We start from the raw sequence: 17,553 nt of genomic DNA on the forward strand, positions 1-17,553 counted from the left end.
CACAACGAAACACTCGAAGAAACATTCCAAACGTTACACGATAAGTGTACAATTTTTCGACTATTTTTGTAGTTCCATTAAACAATTGTACACAGTAATACCGTCCAGTTAATACTAAATGCATGATCCATCACCTCGGGGGTGATTCTCAGTCTTATGGCGAGATTAGGCGATCGGAATCGAATATGGAAACTCATAAACACACTCCCCTCTCCCCGGAACGAGCGCATCGAACTGGCGTTCGAGTAGTTTCTTTGCTTTTTTTGTACACAGCGATAAATTATCCGTAAGCATATTTTTTTATGATTGATATTTGCCTATTTCTTACTTCATTTCCGCAGTTATGAGAGTATGTTACACAATGCTATCTTATAATCACAAAATTTACCTCACGAAGAATTTGATAATATAAATAGTTAATATATTGTCGACTTACTCTTTTTTTAACCACTAGCAGGATATTAAAGTGAAGTAGAAAATATAAATGTAAGCTCGTTGTAAAGGTTGAATATACATTTTACGCTTAGAAAAGTAACAAATTATGATGATTTTTAAAAAATGGTAACTGCATCCGCAGGAGCAAAATTGGTCGTTGCTGACATTTAGGCTTTCATTGAAACATTTAACGCATGTCCGCGTTTAAAATTACAATTCAATCGCTATTATATAATTACTATGCATTTTCGAAATAGAGTACAGTACCGAAAAGCTTACCCTTTTGTTGAGCTGGGTATACGAGCAAGACTTCATAAACATAAGTGCTCCCAAACATTTTCCACTATATTGATTCGAACTCAGTAAACATTTCGGCCTTTGTCTTTATTGGGTTTTGAATAGTGCTTCAAATTATGGCGATATTTACCCTCTATCACTTTACCGTTAATTTAATCCGCAAAAATGAATTTAAAATTTCTATGGTTTTTCTAAATTACTGGCATTGAGATTGCGTCTTAAACAGCCGTTTCCCTCGCTTCGTCAAAATCCAGTGCAGAGTTTCGTCTCGGGGAGTATTAGGAGCCATCGTACTTCCTTGGTAAGATTTCAGTCTGTTAGACAATGTTCTCTGCCAGGAAACATCCGATAGATAGAATTAAGTCCGTAATTCCGATCCTAAACAGCAGAATAGTCGTCCAGGTTGGCAACTAGGCTTCAAAGATAGGAAAGGGGGGTTATGCTACCACCAATTTACGACGTGAACTCGAGTGAGAGTAGTGGGAACTTCCCCCACTCTCGAATAGGGCTGTGAAACCGATGGAGATGATATGAAACTCGTGATCCGGGAAAAGCTCTAACGAACGGTCGTGGAATTCCGATGCACGTGAGTCGATCACTGCTGCGTCTTCTCGGAACCAGGTCTGGAAGTCTAAGAACCTCAATCGGTTCCGCGCACCCATCCACGGGAGTGGATGGTGTCGGGGGAGCAGGGCCACGACCCTAGAGGGCGGTGACGGTCGTCTGCGACACCGAACCACCCACGACGGGCAGTCTCCTCGCCGGCGTGCCCATGCCGGGCGTCGCAGGGACCACGAGCAGGGAGACGCTCTCCCGGCGGTTCTCGACGCGCGTCGTCGTCTCGTCCACCCTCTTCGGCTTGCTTCCGCCGCCGGGTCGTCCCCCGGACGCCGCCGGGCCGTCGCCCTCGCCCCGCCCCCCATCCGCCCCCAAGCATGCCGCGCACTTGGGGTGCAAGAGCTGCATGAACTCGTGGCGGATGTTGGTGTTGAGCCAGCCGTAGACGATGGGGTTTGAGATGGCCGAGGTCATGGCCGTGGCGTGGCAGACCGCGAGGGCGATGTATAGCTCGTTGGCGGAGGTGGAGAAGAGGTCGGGGGAGGCGTCGGCGAGCAGGGAGAGGACGTTGAGCGGCATCCAGCTGACAGCGAAGAGCACGGCGACGCCGGCCAGGAGGAGGGTGGTGCGGCGGTTGCGGGCGAGGGCTCTCCGCGCCGGGCGGCTGCCGCACAGGGCCTCTCCCGCCGCGCCGCCATTGGACACGGTGCCGCGGGCGTGGGCGTTGAGGTGAGCGGCGATCCTCGCGTGGATGCAGCCGAGCACCACGATCGGGATGACGTACTGGACGATGAGCATGGACACGGTGTAGCTGAGCTTGGCTGTCCTCGACGGCCACCTCTCGATGCAGGTCTCGTAGAGGAGCATCCGCTGGAACGCGAAGCTCTCCACCACCTGCGAAGGCAAACAGACGGAAAATTGTGAGCGCCCATCTCCGGCAGTTTGCGCGATGGTCGAGGCTTTTCCAACTCAGGTCCGCATCAAAAAATGTTTTTCTAACTTTGTGGAGATGAGGAAAGTTACGGTTTGAGGTGGGCTCAATAAATACCAGGAGAATTAATTTTCACGAAAGCGATTAGATTCTGCTGTATTATTATATTGTAGCTATCAAACTTACAGTCCACCGTACATGAGTGATTGTGATTTATTTTTATTCCCCATTCTCAGTATCCCCGAGGACATTTACAGTGGGGCAAAATAGCATAATATGTTGGAAAGTTTTCCGCTAGCATGTGTATGGATTTGTACATTTTTTAGGGATTTAAGAGTGATATTTTTCCTTTTCCTAACCATTTTAAACACCCATCCCATCTCTAATCTCTTTCCCATTCCACCTTGTGCTTATAAACCATTTGTCACACACCTTTTTGGTGGACCCTGGGCTAATTATGTGGATATATGAGAGGCAGTCCAATCAAAACCGAAACCCCCGCCATAAAACACTGCGCGCACTATTGTAGGTTATCGAAACTGCCCTTGCTGTGGTAGAGGACTGCGTAGTGATAGCTCAAGGGCGCACACAGTCGTTGGGTTTATCTCCTTGTTGGTGCACGGACTGGTGTTTACTCTGTCCGTCCAGATGTAGAAATGGAGTCAAGCAAAGGAGAGCAGTGAGGTGTGGTTCGTTTTCTGGTGGTTGAGGGTGCTGGAGTAAGTGAAATTCATCAGTAATCGCTTGTCTGCTATTTATGGCGAGCACTGCATTTACATGACGAGGGTGCAAGAGTAGCATAGGAGATCCTGAGAAGGGTGCACATCTCTACAAGACGTAGGGTACCAAGGACAGGCCCATCGAGCCATTACCCCTGATGTGACTCCCTACTTTTAAAGTCTCCACTTGCCTGTTGTCGACGAAGGACGTGCTCGAGCTGGCTCACCAGAACCAACCTAAGCCTACCAGCATTTTGTATAAAAGTTAAGTTTATTTAGTTTTTGTGTTGTTTGCTGTTAGTATGGAATGGTGTGGTAGTTATCTTAGTGGGTATTCTCAGGGGCTTGTTGTTATTTGTTTCCCCGCTCCGCTCACTGGTCATTGGTGAGTACTCTCTTTCTTTTCCTCTTCTTCTACTTTCAGTAGCCACGTAAGCTTCAGAGTCCATTAAACTGTTTCAATATATTCGTACATTTTAATTCAAAGTACCGCCACGCATAAAAACTTCTTTTAGCATGGTAAATTTAGGTCAGCTTTTTTTGGAACTCATTTATTAATCTAGGATGGCCTCAGCTAGATCTCTTGTTGACATGCTTAAAAACGCTGGTGAATGCGCGGCTATTTGGGCTCGTAACGCCACGTTGGAGAAAAAAGTGCATGATTGATAAACATGAATAGTTGGTTCAAATGTTCGCCGTGTGATGGTCCCGTTGAGGGAAAGGGCGTGCCGCGTAGGCGTCGATCAACGGGTGACCGCCTTGTGACCAGAGTGACCAAGGCGATATGAGATACCAGGTGACGAAGGCTATCGAGGCAGAGGTCATGGGCACGAAGTGCTCTAGGCTGCAGGTCGTGGCCCATGTGGGCACCGACGACGTCACGGACCGTGGATCCAAGGCGGTCCTCCGTTCCCTTAAAGAGCCGAACTCCGAGGTGAAGGGTGTTCAAGGCGTTCTGGGTGTTCGGCTGGGATCTGCAGCATTGTTCCGAGGGAGGATCGCGGGTCTCTAGTTTGGAGCCGAGTGGAAGGGATAAATCAGAGACTTTGGCGATTCTACTCGGGAATATAAGCCTCCTTTGTCGACCTAAAGCCAACCCTCCGATCGTGCAGGACCGATCTTGGGTCCACTACACGACAGAAGCAGCGAGCGGATACATACTCGACCACTGTAGGTCTTTTTAAGGATAGGGAGCAGGTTTTTGATTTTAAAATTTTAAAAATGTTAATTTCACAATTGAAAGAGCTGTTGATAATGCATTTTCTTTTCGTTAGTAATTCTATTGTAATGATAAATTTTATTGATACAATTCTTCAACTTTTAATTACATATTTGAATTTTTCTAATAACCACATATATTTTTTATAGCTTTCACTGCTATTTTATATAATAAGCCACCTAAGTAATTGCTAAATAAGTTTCAATGAAAGCGGGTACCATTCGTATACACCTAACAGCATACATCATAAGTGCAACATTCGGTACAAGGAAGGCACAGGAAAGGTAGCATATCAGAGATCACGGAAAATCTGCGTTACTATCACGTGCCATTCCTGTATTGCAATGGGAAAATAATTCCCTGGTGGGGGTAGGAGTTAAATGTTTCCCACTTATTCATGTTATTCTTTTAAAAAATACAGTCATTATTGAGTAAATACCTCCTAGAATTCTCTTAGTTAATAGTAGCTAAATGATTTGACATGGATTTAGACGGAATGAACATATTTAACCAGCATGTATACCTCGATAAATAACGCGTGGACCTGTTTTTTCAACCCATGTACACACCTAACAGTAGACATGCATATAATGTCGTGTATTAAAGTGGGTGTGAATGTTAGTATCATTTATCGCTATCAATATTTGTAGAACGTATCCGATTCTCAGACAAATATCGCATTTCGTTTCCGTCATATTCCGGCGACTGCGAGGGATGGAGTTGGGGGAGCGGGGAGTCGCGACGGGGTGGCTACGTCCCCCGCCGCCGGATGCGCCTAGTTGGGTTGCGGCAAAGAATCGAACTTTTCTCATGTCAATTTTATTCCGCGCGACCACCGCAGGTCCATCCCACTGCGCCCCACAGGTTGGGATTCGCTTGATATTGGGCATCTTTCGCGAAGCCTTTGGCTAACCGAACACGGAGCTCCGTAGACTAGCCTGGGTAAAGATGGCTCCGTTTGCACAGTGGTTATGACTCATTCAGATGGTTCTTTGGTCATTACTATTATTTTCATTATTAGAAAAAAGCCAATTCACAAAAGAGCACGGAATCTTCGAACTATTGCACACTGGCTCATATTTAAAGGTATCCGACCCAACGCGCTGATTTATTTTTTCAAAAGGATAACCTTCATAGTATCTCCATTCTCTCTGCCGCCCTTTTTTCCGTCAAAATACGTTTTCCTCTCATCCATCTTCACCTCACATATTCAATCCTTCGTAAGTTGCCTTCAGCCTATACCTGCCACGCAACAAAACTACGTCTCTTCTTCTGTCTTCGTATTTTCCTCACCAATTTCCCTGCCTCTCTGCCTCCTTCCAATCCACCGCTCTTTCCGGCCTCATATTTCACTTTTTTGACTGTCTTCTTGCATTATTAGAAGATTTTAAACCTTCCTTCGCCACGCTGCTTTTTCGAAATCCTACGCTCCAGGAACCCGTCTACCTTCCGAAAACGGGTTCCGAAATCATGTATCAATGCACTGAAAATATACTGATTTTGCTATGCGCATTATCCACTCAGAGTTTATGACATTCGTAAGGTTAAAAATGTTTTTTATTCTATATGATTTCTTAAGCTTAATAAGTTCTGAGCAACTCATTACGATCATTCCTTTTTCCTGCCTATTTTCAAGAACTTCTTTTCATTTTATTCAAAACTCAGAAGAAATGCTACGAATAAGATATCTTTTTCAATTAAAATGGGTCCCGCAGGGCTTTCCAACCGCTCTACAGCGTTTCGAGGCCCTAAATTATCACCATCAACCTCCTTATGCATAAATAATTTTGCTCTAAACCTTCTTAAAAACGTCCAACAACGTGCTCCTTCACGCCTCTTCGAAAAACATCTATGGACAGGTTTCTCTTATCTTCCCTGCGGCTATTTTCGTTTCTCCTTACCTAAACTCCACTTTTTTGCACCTTTCTGCAAGTCCTGCCAACTATTCCCTATTTCTGTGATCTCTCATTATATCTGACCTCTTTTCCATATCTGATTTCTTTTTCCCCTTTCAGTTATTTTTCCGAATTGATTGATGCGTTTGTCTCTGGTAGTTACGAAATCGAACACCATTCAATAATTACTTAGAATGCTGTTCTGCGAATTTGCGAACCGTTAGCATCGTTCATTGCTCACCCAATGAGTAACTGAAATGAGTGTGCGTTCGATTTCTTACGGTCGGATAACGGAGTGAGGGCATTATTCACGAGGTATTATCGAGTTCCCCTCTGCCCTTATGACTGTTCAATTTTTTCTCAAAATCCGTGCCTACGCTCCAAATCGAAATTTTTCTTTGAGCCTCATATTATTGCCGTTGTGATACATGTAAGCTGGCGATTGCGCTTCGAGTCCTACTCCGGAAGGGCGCGCACAACGCCCGCTTCGGCCAAGAACATTCATCCCTGGACCGAAAACGGGCGAGGGAGACAGATTTATTTACCAGTGACCCGCGCTGGATACACAACATGACCCAGAAATGAATATTACGAAAAAAAGATGAATTTTTTCCCATTGTTACCAGTGAGAAAAAACTTTCCCCCGATGATAATTTTTTTTATTGCTCGCCCCTGGGTCGTCATCCTTCTTCCCTGGAGCCACTACCCGCCCTGAGTTTATTTTCCGTTCGCCCAACCTTCCCTCTTGCCCCCTCCCCAACCCCATCCGCTCTGGCCCCGGCCACAAGTGTCGCCCGTAGTCCCGGGGGCACCTGGAAAGCCCGTACCTAGCCATTCCCTCGCCCTCAGCCACGAGGCTCACCCGACTGAACCCAAAATCCCATGAAATTTTTTAGTTCATGTCCTGGATACAATTTCAGGGAAGAGAGTGGGAGAAGTACGTGGGGGAAGGGTACTTACTCCGTCCGTGAGGAGGGGGGTTTACCCTATACCCTTTACGACGGAAGGAAGTTGCAGAGGGTAGTAAAAGAGTGGATAGCGCGTTGGGCCTCAGAATTACCGAGAGTTTTCGAAGCGTTGCGGAGAAAAGGGTTGTCGGATGGCATGGAGAAAGGGAAAAGAAAGGCGAGCGGCAGGGAGGAGGAGTTTGCATTGAAATCAGCGTCGGGATAGTGTGTTGGGCCGTGGAGCAAAGTCGAAAGGGAGGTAGGAAACTTTCCCAGCGCGAATAGAAAGTTCACTGTGATGACAAGAATTAACTAGGGGTTACTCATTGACATGGATATGACAATGATATCTTTATATGACCACGAAAGGCCAAATCAAAATCAAGCCATAAATTCAGACTTTGCGTAGAAGAAAAATATTTATGGAAATCGTAAGAATTGGAAGCACAGGCCTTATATCCAAAGCCGTCGTTTCTCACAGAAATCCTCTTGAAAAAAGCAGATTGTCGTCAAACAAATCGAAAAAAATATTCTCGGCATAATGTTCTTTCGCCTTTTATTAGCTGTTTGAGAGAAAATTGAAATGCATAAAACATGGGTAGAAATAATTTGAATGCATCAATGGGGTGCAGTAATTGCGGGGCAAAACCGTTGAAGAAATTTGAGAAGTTTCCGGTGTGTTTCTCTATTAGTGTTTGAACTGCCCACTTTGGTTTAATATTTTTCCAAAAGAATTTTAAATAATGATACATTTATTTATCTGAAGTATTTAGATTGCATTAGCTCAGTATAAGGGTTACCAGGCTATGATCAATTTCATAGTGGAAATGAGATGTTGGTGCGGTATTAAATAATTAATAAGTAGCTGCAATGGCTTTCGATGGTGTCCCTCCGGTGGACATGTGACAGCACAACTTGAGTACAAGCTGAATGAATTATTGGGGCTCGCCATCTTTGTTTAACGGAGTCAATATCGACCAAGTAAACGTATTCCTTGTCAATCTGCTTTTTTGGCCGCCAGGAACTAAGATACGTCGCACGCATTGATGCACGTTTTGGAATATATAACGCTAAAGAGCAGGTAAATTTTTGCTTGAATTCGTTTGAATTTGAACGTAGCGAGCCCATGATTCCCGTATTTGATCGACATAGGTCAGCGCTCGGTCTAATCAAATTGGGAATTTTCGTTTCAACACTCTCGCCATTCAAAATAGCATTCCAGCTGCTTGAAATTAGTTTTTTAATGCATAAGTGCCAACAACGTAAGAATGTGTATTTTAAAGTTACTTAATGTCCCATAGAAAGAACAATCTTCGTTTTGACAAATGAAATAACAAGATTTTAGTTTTAGAATTAAACTCTACCATTGAGAATTAAGTTATTCAATTCGAGTATTCGTAGTGAATAAAATTTCAATTAATATTTATTTTGCGTAAGTTACTACACTAATAAATCCATATTTAATTAATCATTTAAGTGATAAAGTAAATGAAAAAAACAGAATAATCCTTTCCTCTACGTAAACATAAGACGCTAAGTTCTGGCCAAAAATATTTTTAGTTTTCTATTTATTGGAGCACCGAGAGTTTTTCCCCATAGGGGCATTAAAACAGAATAGGAATAATGAAAACCTACCGTAATTCCTCCCGATTCTCCTGGATTAGTTTCTACAAGAATTAACACGAGTATAAAAACATCACCACTTTAGGTTTCACGATTTACTGCAGGGCTTTCCTCTCTTCGCAATCTTTTCGAGATGATAATGAACGTGGACCACGAAGTGAAAGTATGGTGGGCCGAGTAAATGAACCTATAACCTGCGCATTGCGGCATGGTCGCAGGATTTAAAGGCATCACTTTTGCTTTTATTTTTCTACGCGTTGATGTTCTTTTTGCCTCCCTATTATCCTAAAAATATAAGGAACACTCGGGATTTGTACTGCGCCCATTGGCAAACATGTGACGGAATACCCGCATTGAAAACATTTTTTTGCAAAGAAAATATTCGCAGGAATAAAATAACTTCACAAGATTAATGTCAGTGCCCATTTTAACTTTGTTATTTCAAGCCTCATATTATATATATGCTCATGTTTAGTTAACTTTTGTTAACTTCCTATCAGTCATTAGGTGATCAATAATTTCAAACTTTCACATTTGACACGACAACCAATCAACATATTTATAAATATAAAATGTTTGTAAAATCTGTAAAATATTAACCATACCGTATGCTAATTGATGGCACCGGGGAGTAGTGATGCATTGCCAAGAGAACTAATTCATCAATCTCTTCCAATTAAAATAATAAGCCATTTTATTTTGCATAAAGTATTTTCATATTTATTCAATTAATAAGTTGAATTTCGTTAACATTGAAGCCAAGAGACACCACTCAACCAGAGCTTGGCTAGTGACCTGCATATGAAAGAAAACTACCGTCATACTACATATAATAAATATCATCTACATCTACATCTACATAATACCCCGCAAGCCGCCGCAAGGGCGTGTGGCGGGGGGTGCTAGGACACCACCCGTAATTTAGAAAAGAAAAAGAAAAAAAACCGCATGCAATAACCACAAAATCATATATAAAAAAACATGGCATACATTCATGCATGAACACTTACACCCCACACACATGCAAACACTCAAACTACCAACTAACATACACATGCACCTGGAAGTATACCTAACATCTCTATAGTGTTTAATTTTGTTCCGACTTGTAAATTCAACGTTTTTAATATTTCTAAAGTGACTTCGGTTTCTTGCTATTATGATTTCTGATTGTTCGGGGAAAGAATGAGTATTTGTACCTATCTGTCTCGGAATCTATCTCCCTTAGTTTATCAATGTCGAATTCTTTTTGGAACAAGTCGCTTCTCAAATATTTCCTCTGTATAGTGTTTTCCCTTAAACCGTTTAGTAAGTGAAATATATTGCCTCACTTGAAACCTCATCAAACAAAAATTATGTCTTCGTTGTTTTATAAATATTCAAGGTGTTGAACCACAGGTTATTATTTATTTGTCATTTAAATTTTGATAAGAATGAGGTGTGAATGAAAGCTAGGCTTACTTTCGTTTCAACCGTATTAAGGGTGATTTTAGCTCTCAATTTGATGAAAATTGTTTAAAAAATGCAGTCAGTGTGGCGCACTTGTTCCGTTTCTTACTCCGATATTCAAAATTTTTAAACTCATTTCATCAGCTAGGCGCGTTTATTTGGTGTGAAAATCTCATTTTTTTCTTTCACTCTTCCTTTGAAAATCATTTTGTGCATTGTGTCACCACCCGTAAAGTAAAATAAAACCCCTTTCAAAACCAAATTATGTTAACTCTACACAAACAGTAGTTTTTTCGTGCACTTCACTACCTTAATCACAAAAAATAAATTATTTACATGCAACAATATTTAATAACAGGATATGTACACTCAAATCATGCTGTAGAACAATTAAAAAGATGGGTCTATTAAATATAAAGAATAACATGCAGGAAGATATATACAAGATATCGACAAACATATGCACTACCAATTCTAATTATCTCCTACGCGATTTCTGTCATGTCTACTATTATAATCTCTAAAGTTAAGAGGAAAAAATGACAATTTAAATTTATCCGTACGACAATATATATATATATCTCCCTTATTTCACGTTGGTGGTCTGATCTACCATAGTAAGTGGGGGCCTGTAATTAGTCCCGAAGGATTAAGAGTCTCCCGGCACGATGTCAGGACAGGCCGCAAGTTTATGAAGTCCACTCCAATTTCCCGACAAAAATTTCGCAACCTATTGTTTACCCGAAGTTGATAGTTGTGTAGAGGTGTCATGCCTCTGATTGTGCTTGCATGGCTGGTGAGCTAACACCTTCCGCCACACGCCCTTGTGGTAACTTGCAGGGTATTATGTACATTAAGATGAAGTGAGGTAAGACCATGTCGCAGGGCAACCCAATGCTTAAGTCATCACGAGCCATTCCCCGGAGTGAGAGAGTCCTCATCTCTTGTTGTCATGCATATAATATTGGGTCAGAGATATCACGTTTCAGGGGCTCATTCATTCTTTGAGTTGTAGATCGATGCATTCTAAATACTCTCTAATTTTTTGTCTACATAATGCCCTGCAAGCCAATGCTAGAGAGTGTGGCAGGGGATGATTATACATCAGGTTACTCTTCCATTAGTTTCCAATTGCTAAGTATTATATTAATTCAATTAGCTTGCTTTTAAATGACGTATATATTGATCCAAATGAATTCATAATATTGGCGTCGATCGACGGAATAACACCTGAAATTCAGGAAAAAATAAAATTTTAAGCCGGAAAAGAGTGATGATAGCTTTAATGTGTCGTGAAGAAGTTCGGATACTGGAGGACTCAGCTCTCGGCCGAAATAGTAGAGAATCGCTAAAATATGACGTGCCCTGAGGACCAGCGCCTGCCTTCCTTCTTCTGCCGGATGGAACACTACTCTTTTTAAGGACAGACTTTTCTCGACGCATCCAATCTCCCATTCATTCTCTTCCTTTCTTTCTCAGTATGTACTTTCTTTATAAATTTCAATAAACCATTATTGTAGGAAAAATTGCTAAATCTCCAAGTTGTTCTTGGCGACGTGTTTTACTCAGGCGCCACGTGCATCAAGTATTTTACGAAGTCTCTCCCAAAAACAGTTGCACTGAAACCACCATGCAAACACTTAATCTGCTATCCTTGTCCAACAAAGGCTTCGAGTGGGTATAATTAGAAGGAAGACGTTTCAATGGTAGGTTGAACTTAATCAATACATTCACATCCACTTGTTTCAGCACCGAGGTCTCGCAAATTATTCGCACTCCAAAACATATTGGTCGTTTGGGCTATGCACGTAAAATTCGAGAAATTGATGTCAGAATCATCACACTCAAGGAATCCTTCTTCCCACGGACAATACGAGATAGCAACTCTAGGGTTGAAGATAGAAATAATTTCACTTCCCACCCTCATCGCCCAGGGAAGAATAAGCTCTACTCGATTGCAGCCACTTTCACCAACCTCATTAACTGCGTGCGAGTCCGTAGTCTGGTAACTTTAGTAAATATTCGTACGCCTCGAGGCTGATAATCGACGGATCTTCACATAGTTTGGCACCAACTCTATTAGATAATCACAATGAAAAATCAATATGTAAAGAGTTTTATTTTCTTAAGGTAATCTACCGGTTAAGGTAGGTTTTGGATTGGCACAACTACCAAATACCTATTTCCTATCAAAACGCAAAACAGTATTCTACTCTAAAACAAGGCCCTATTCATCTCTGTTTAATTCCTTTCATCATTTGCCAAACTTTCTCCCCTCTATTACAGTCTTCAACATCCCGCTGCCGGTCAATACCCCCTTCATTCACTTTCATGCCCCCATAGGATTTCTCCCAACAAGCCCCTCTCATTTCCCACCATACCAAGTACTTCCTCATTTGTTTTCTTCTCTGTCCATTTCACCTTCTCCATTCTTCTCCAGCCCGCCTTTCAAAATCCTCCAATCTACGTCTATCCTCCTGCTCTAGTCTTGCAGCCGCCTCACCGAGGAACAGACGCCGCGTGGACCATCTTTCGTCCTTCTCCCACCCTTCAAACTATCCGCCATGGGTGACCGTACCAGGAGAAATTAACATGGCTCCAGCCGGCACCGCTCTAGGGGTCATCGGAATGCACAAGTCTTTCCACCACGTCAAAGCTGTAGTCCACGGGAGGGATTAAGTGTTTTTTACAGACGTTAATATATTTCAGTTTTACTTTTAGAGCCATTGGAGAGTCTTCGCAGAATGTTCCGCGGTGGCTACCATTCGGGATTTAAGTGCCAAAATGGTACCCTTTGAACTCAAAACGTACTAATTCCATTTGTGAATCGGAAATTTAAATGAAAAAGCAGAATTCATCGGGCAGTGTGCGTATGCATGGCCTTGAATACTAAATTACCCATTCCACTAGTTTAAGTCTATTTGATTAAGTATTAAGTCTAGATTGATTTTTAATCTTGTACTAATTATTGAAATATAAAAAATAAATCTAATTAAGCTGTATGCGGGATGGATGATGCCCTTCAGCATGTTTCCCTTAGTCGTGGCGTCTTTAAGAACGATAGACCTTTCGTCGTAAAATAACCCCTCGGGATTCAAGGGGATTGGAAGGAGGAAAAGGGTGAAGGATGTAAAGTAGGAATGAGAAGTGAGGAAGAATAAAGATGGAGAGGTATTGGCCGGAGGGCGTTGTCCAGTCGGGGGAAAACGTGTGGGCCCTTGCTCATACTTCGCAGGGGCATAACTGTGGAATACGAGGAGGGGGGAGTGGGAAGGAAGTCAACGGCCGGTCATCCCTTTACACTCCCAGCCATTTCGCTCCTCCCTTCGCCAACCCCTGCACCCTAAGACTTATATTTATTTCAAATAACTTATTTTAGGATGTTAACTTTTACTCTTCCTAAATATGCTCATCTTCGTCTACATAGCACCCCGCAAGCCGCCGCAAGGGTGTGGGGGGGGGGGTATAAGTTCTCCAGGCGTATTTAAGAATTTAACCGTTTGCAAAACCAACAAAATTCACACAACTCACTGAGGCGAATGCGAAAGTATTTTTTACATACACGCATAAAAAATAAATACATTATTATCTAATATGCTAATGCACCGACGAATTAACCTCAATTCTATGCAACGTTTAATCTTGTCTTGACTTGAAAATTAACTTTCTTTAATATTTATATGGTGACTTTGGTTTCTTAATATAATGATACACTGATTGTCCATCTACGAAACCTCTACAAGACACATCTCTCGTACATCGGCATAATACCCCGAAAGCTGCCGCAAGGGCGTGTGGCGGGGGGTGGTAGGTCACCACCCTTGAAAGAGAAATTCATAACCTGATACCTGACATCACTCAAACCTTTATTCAATCCTGCATATATTCTCCTCTCATTCATTCCGTCCGACACACCTTTCCTCCCCCCCCCTTCGCCGCTTGTATAATCCCCTCTCTCCCAGTTTGCAGCATGCCTTTGCTCATGAAAATTCTTTGTAGCCACTTTTCTCGACTGCTTTCAATTTCTCACAACAATTCGCTCTCCTTAACCGCCGTGTTACTTCGTTTACTTTCCTTTCCACCCACACTATCATAACGAGGTTGAAAGGATGAAAGAAATTACTTACGACCGTTTTCTACAAATAAGTAATGCGTAACATTATTACATCTGTCTTCTAATTATTCTTCCACTAAAACTAAATCCCACCAATCATGTCTCAGCCTTAAACCATATTTAGAATGACAACTGCGAGGAATGACAATAGCGAGTATAAATTTGATGTATTCTAAAATTTCTTGTAAAAGGTTTTTTGGATTTTTAATTCCAACATTACTATGCTTTGATGATTATTTAAGAGTACACTGCCAAGCAGAACTTGTGGGTCAATAAATTGCGTCAATTGGAAGTTAAGATTTATCAAAACCATGTCACCCAGACTGGTTTCCGATTTTGCACAAGGTTTTTCCTAAGAAGATTAATTGAAAGGAGGTTGATTAAAGCCTCGAACTCCGAACGCATCGGGATCCACAATCAAAATGGAATAGAGAGTGTAATCGGCACGAAGAAAAGGAAAGGCAAACGGCGCGTGAAAACACTCGACCACACCGCATTAATCGCCCGTAGGTTGTGGGCTCGATACGCGAGGGTAGAGTTCACTTCAAGTAAGCCCGACGGCGTGTGAAATTCACATTTTCAGGGCATGGAGGGCGATCCCTTTCCCTGCGCCGTCTGTGGATATTCCCACGAAGATCTGATACCCGAAAAATCACTCTGCTTGAGAAAATCTGATAGTATCCACAGTCGCCGAAGAGCAAAGCTAGACCCTTCGGTGAATAATTGAAGCACTACCCCCTAAGATACCACGCACATTTCCGAAAATACTGGAAATCTAATTTTTTTTATCCAGCCTTCAGAAGATCTCTAGCTTAGGTTTTGGGGTTCTGACGGTGGGGAGACGTGCACTACTCCCTATTAAAATATTTTGTGGAGTCAGTAAAATGAAATTGGATTTCTATTAAAAAGAATGGTAATGAGTTGATGGTATTTTTTAGATGAAGTGACTAAATAACATTTTTAAGATTTTTAATATTTCACTCAATGAAGAAGAGCCTAAATTTAATGGGATTTACATTTTCTAAAGAGATAGCACTGATCGTGCAATATATCTCGATGAAATGTATGTTTATTTTAGCATTTGAATGATAATTCATTCAAAATATAATATTATATAAAAATGAAAATATTAGACGCTTCGTAAGAGTTCATTCGGCTTTTTTGAGGCTGGTCATGAGGGGTGATCACAAAGTATTTGGGGTCAGGTGTCCCAGTGTACTGAATCAATTATGTTTAAAATAGGCTGGGCACCACACGCATCCTTATCAGTTAAATTGAAAAAAACTATACGATTTATAGTTGAACTATACGATTTATAGTTCAACTATAAGTCGTGATGATAAAATGTTATACGTGTAGTAATAAGTAACCGACAAGTCTGCTGATTTTAATAATTACTGATCGATCGATTCCGCATTGCATAGGTCATCCTTATATCCCAGAAATACAGATACATTCATGCACCTGATTTTGCACGGATTGCTCCTAAATTTTAGGTTTGCATTGTGTCGATGGTACTGCAGGAATAGCCTCGTAGTCCGTCTATAAGAAGAGTCGGAATGGTGGTGGATATTAGTCCTTTTATTTTGCCAATATCCAGAGCTGCCAGTGGCCCGTGAGAAGCGAATGGCATAATCACTAAACCACCCTCGTCATTGGTGGGGGTGACGGGGGAGGAGAATGTTGTGCGGGTGGGGAGGAGGACCATCCCTCCCCGCATCCTATCAGCCACCGCGATACACATCCCATCAAGGGGATCCCCTCATCGCGTGCGAGGGCACGGAGGTGCTTCTCCCACGCGTGGGACCCCTTAATCGGGCGTAATTTCTGTCCACTGGGGAACCCCTTCCACCCCCCGCCCCTCAAACAGCGGGGACGGCGAGGCTGAAGGCGACCGACTTGAGCCCGCCACCCCCGATCGATGGGATGTCAACTCGAAAGGGTCTGCGTTCGTTCTAATAGGCGTCCGCCACCTCGTTTTGGGCCCCTCTCACCACCGCTCACGCTCCTCGGACTCGGAACTCGATTGCGGAGCCAAAGGTAAAAATTTCCTTCAGATTCCGGCACGATGACAGCCTTAAAGTGGTCGTTCGTTCACAAATTTACGATTTTGAATCGATCTGCTGAACGTGCAAGGCGATACGATGATGGTTAAAAATATAAGGAGCAAATTGAAATAAATAAGAGTTTAACTATGTAAATATTCTAATTGAATAAACAAGGCTATTCCGATCATGTAATTTGATGAACAATTTTACGTAAATGGGCTTGGTACTTATGATAAAAAATGCACTTCTGCAAATAATGCTGATAGTTTTGCAAAATTTCATGAGTACTTTTGCAGCTGTAATTGATTAACTTTTAATTATCTGCTATTCTGCGCGTAATTATCCCCCCGTGTAAAGATATACCCTTTTGCGAACGTTACTGGAACTAAGGAGTCCCAAACCTGGACAGAAAATCGAATCATCAGAGATACCTCGTAAATTGTGATTTCATTTCCCAGAAATAATGTTTTTGACTTTGCTCATTCCGTTTTCCCTTGATTTCTGCTTTCTTGATTTTTTGAGTTACGATAAATAATTGAAAATATACTCCCATTGCTGGACAAAATTCCAAGAATAATACCACTCATGTTCAACGGTGTTTTTCGTGTGGCGAAAACAGTTGTCTAAGTTATTTGCGAGTATTGCAGTTTCCTTTCTTTATTTCTCCTAAATTAGACATATCTTATTTTTTACTTCGTTTTATGTACTTTTACGATTCTTCCAGAAGTTGTCGTGACACCCCTCCCACAAATTCAAATATAACAACATATAGAAAAATAAGCGTCCATCCCTTAATTTAAGGAAGCCGAGCTGAGCATTTAAGTATCCTAGAAGAGGCGGAATTCAGAAGTACTTGCGTTGCTTCAGGATAATGAGAACCAAGGGGGGAGCATATTCTTTCCAAGTGGACAGGGGCGTTTATGCAGACGGACACCTCGAAAAAAAATTCATCTCGCCAGTCCCTGCCCACTTTTTGCCGGCAAATAACCGCAGTTTTCCGCGCGTGGGAACCCCCTGTCATCTCGATGACACTCAGGGGCGCTTCGGGAACCTTCACCCGTGAAAGTTGTCCCGAAATGGATCACTCAGACGCCATCACTGAACGCGGGCGTAGTCCTCGGCCGCTCTTTGTCTGGAGCAGGTGGCCTTCCGTTCGTCTGCTGCCCGGGAGGAGTGAATGCGCACCGGAGGGCAGGGAGTTTAAACCTGGAGTCTATGCTGATGCATGAGTTGACATGGAGGAGATAATTTAGCTCAATCAGGAAAACGTTTTTAGTCCCTTGAAAATATATTGATCTTCAGACCTTTTTTAAGCGTA

The 17,553-nt window shown here is 42.3% G+C and overlaps 1 protein-coding gene across 1 annotated transcript in view; it reads right to left on the reverse strand.

The window, feature by feature from the left end:
• Nucleotides 1–1,434: 1,434 nt before the first annotated feature.
• Nucleotides 1,435–17,553, reverse strand: part of LOC139687538 (neuropeptide Y receptor type 2-like) — a 68,427-nt gene continuing 52,308 nt past the window's right edge. Inside the window, exons 2-3 of the mRNA XM_071584748.1 lie at nt 2,004–2,184; nt 1,435–1,970 (exon numbers count right to left, since the gene is read on the reverse strand). Coding sequence (XP_071440849.1) covers nt 1,435–1,970; nt 2,004–2,184 — 717 coding nt within the window. The remainder of the gene's footprint in view (nt 1,971–2,003; nt 2,185–17,553) is intronic.

The sequence above is a fragment of the Hetaerina americana genome, unplaced genomic scaffold (genome assembly GCF_022747635.1).
Source record: "Hetaerina americana unplaced genomic scaffold, ioHetAmer1.1.p SCAF_2, whole genome shotgun sequence".
Classification (NCBI taxonomy): domain Eukaryota; kingdom Metazoa; phylum Arthropoda; class Insecta; order Odonata; family Calopterygidae; genus Hetaerina; species Hetaerina americana.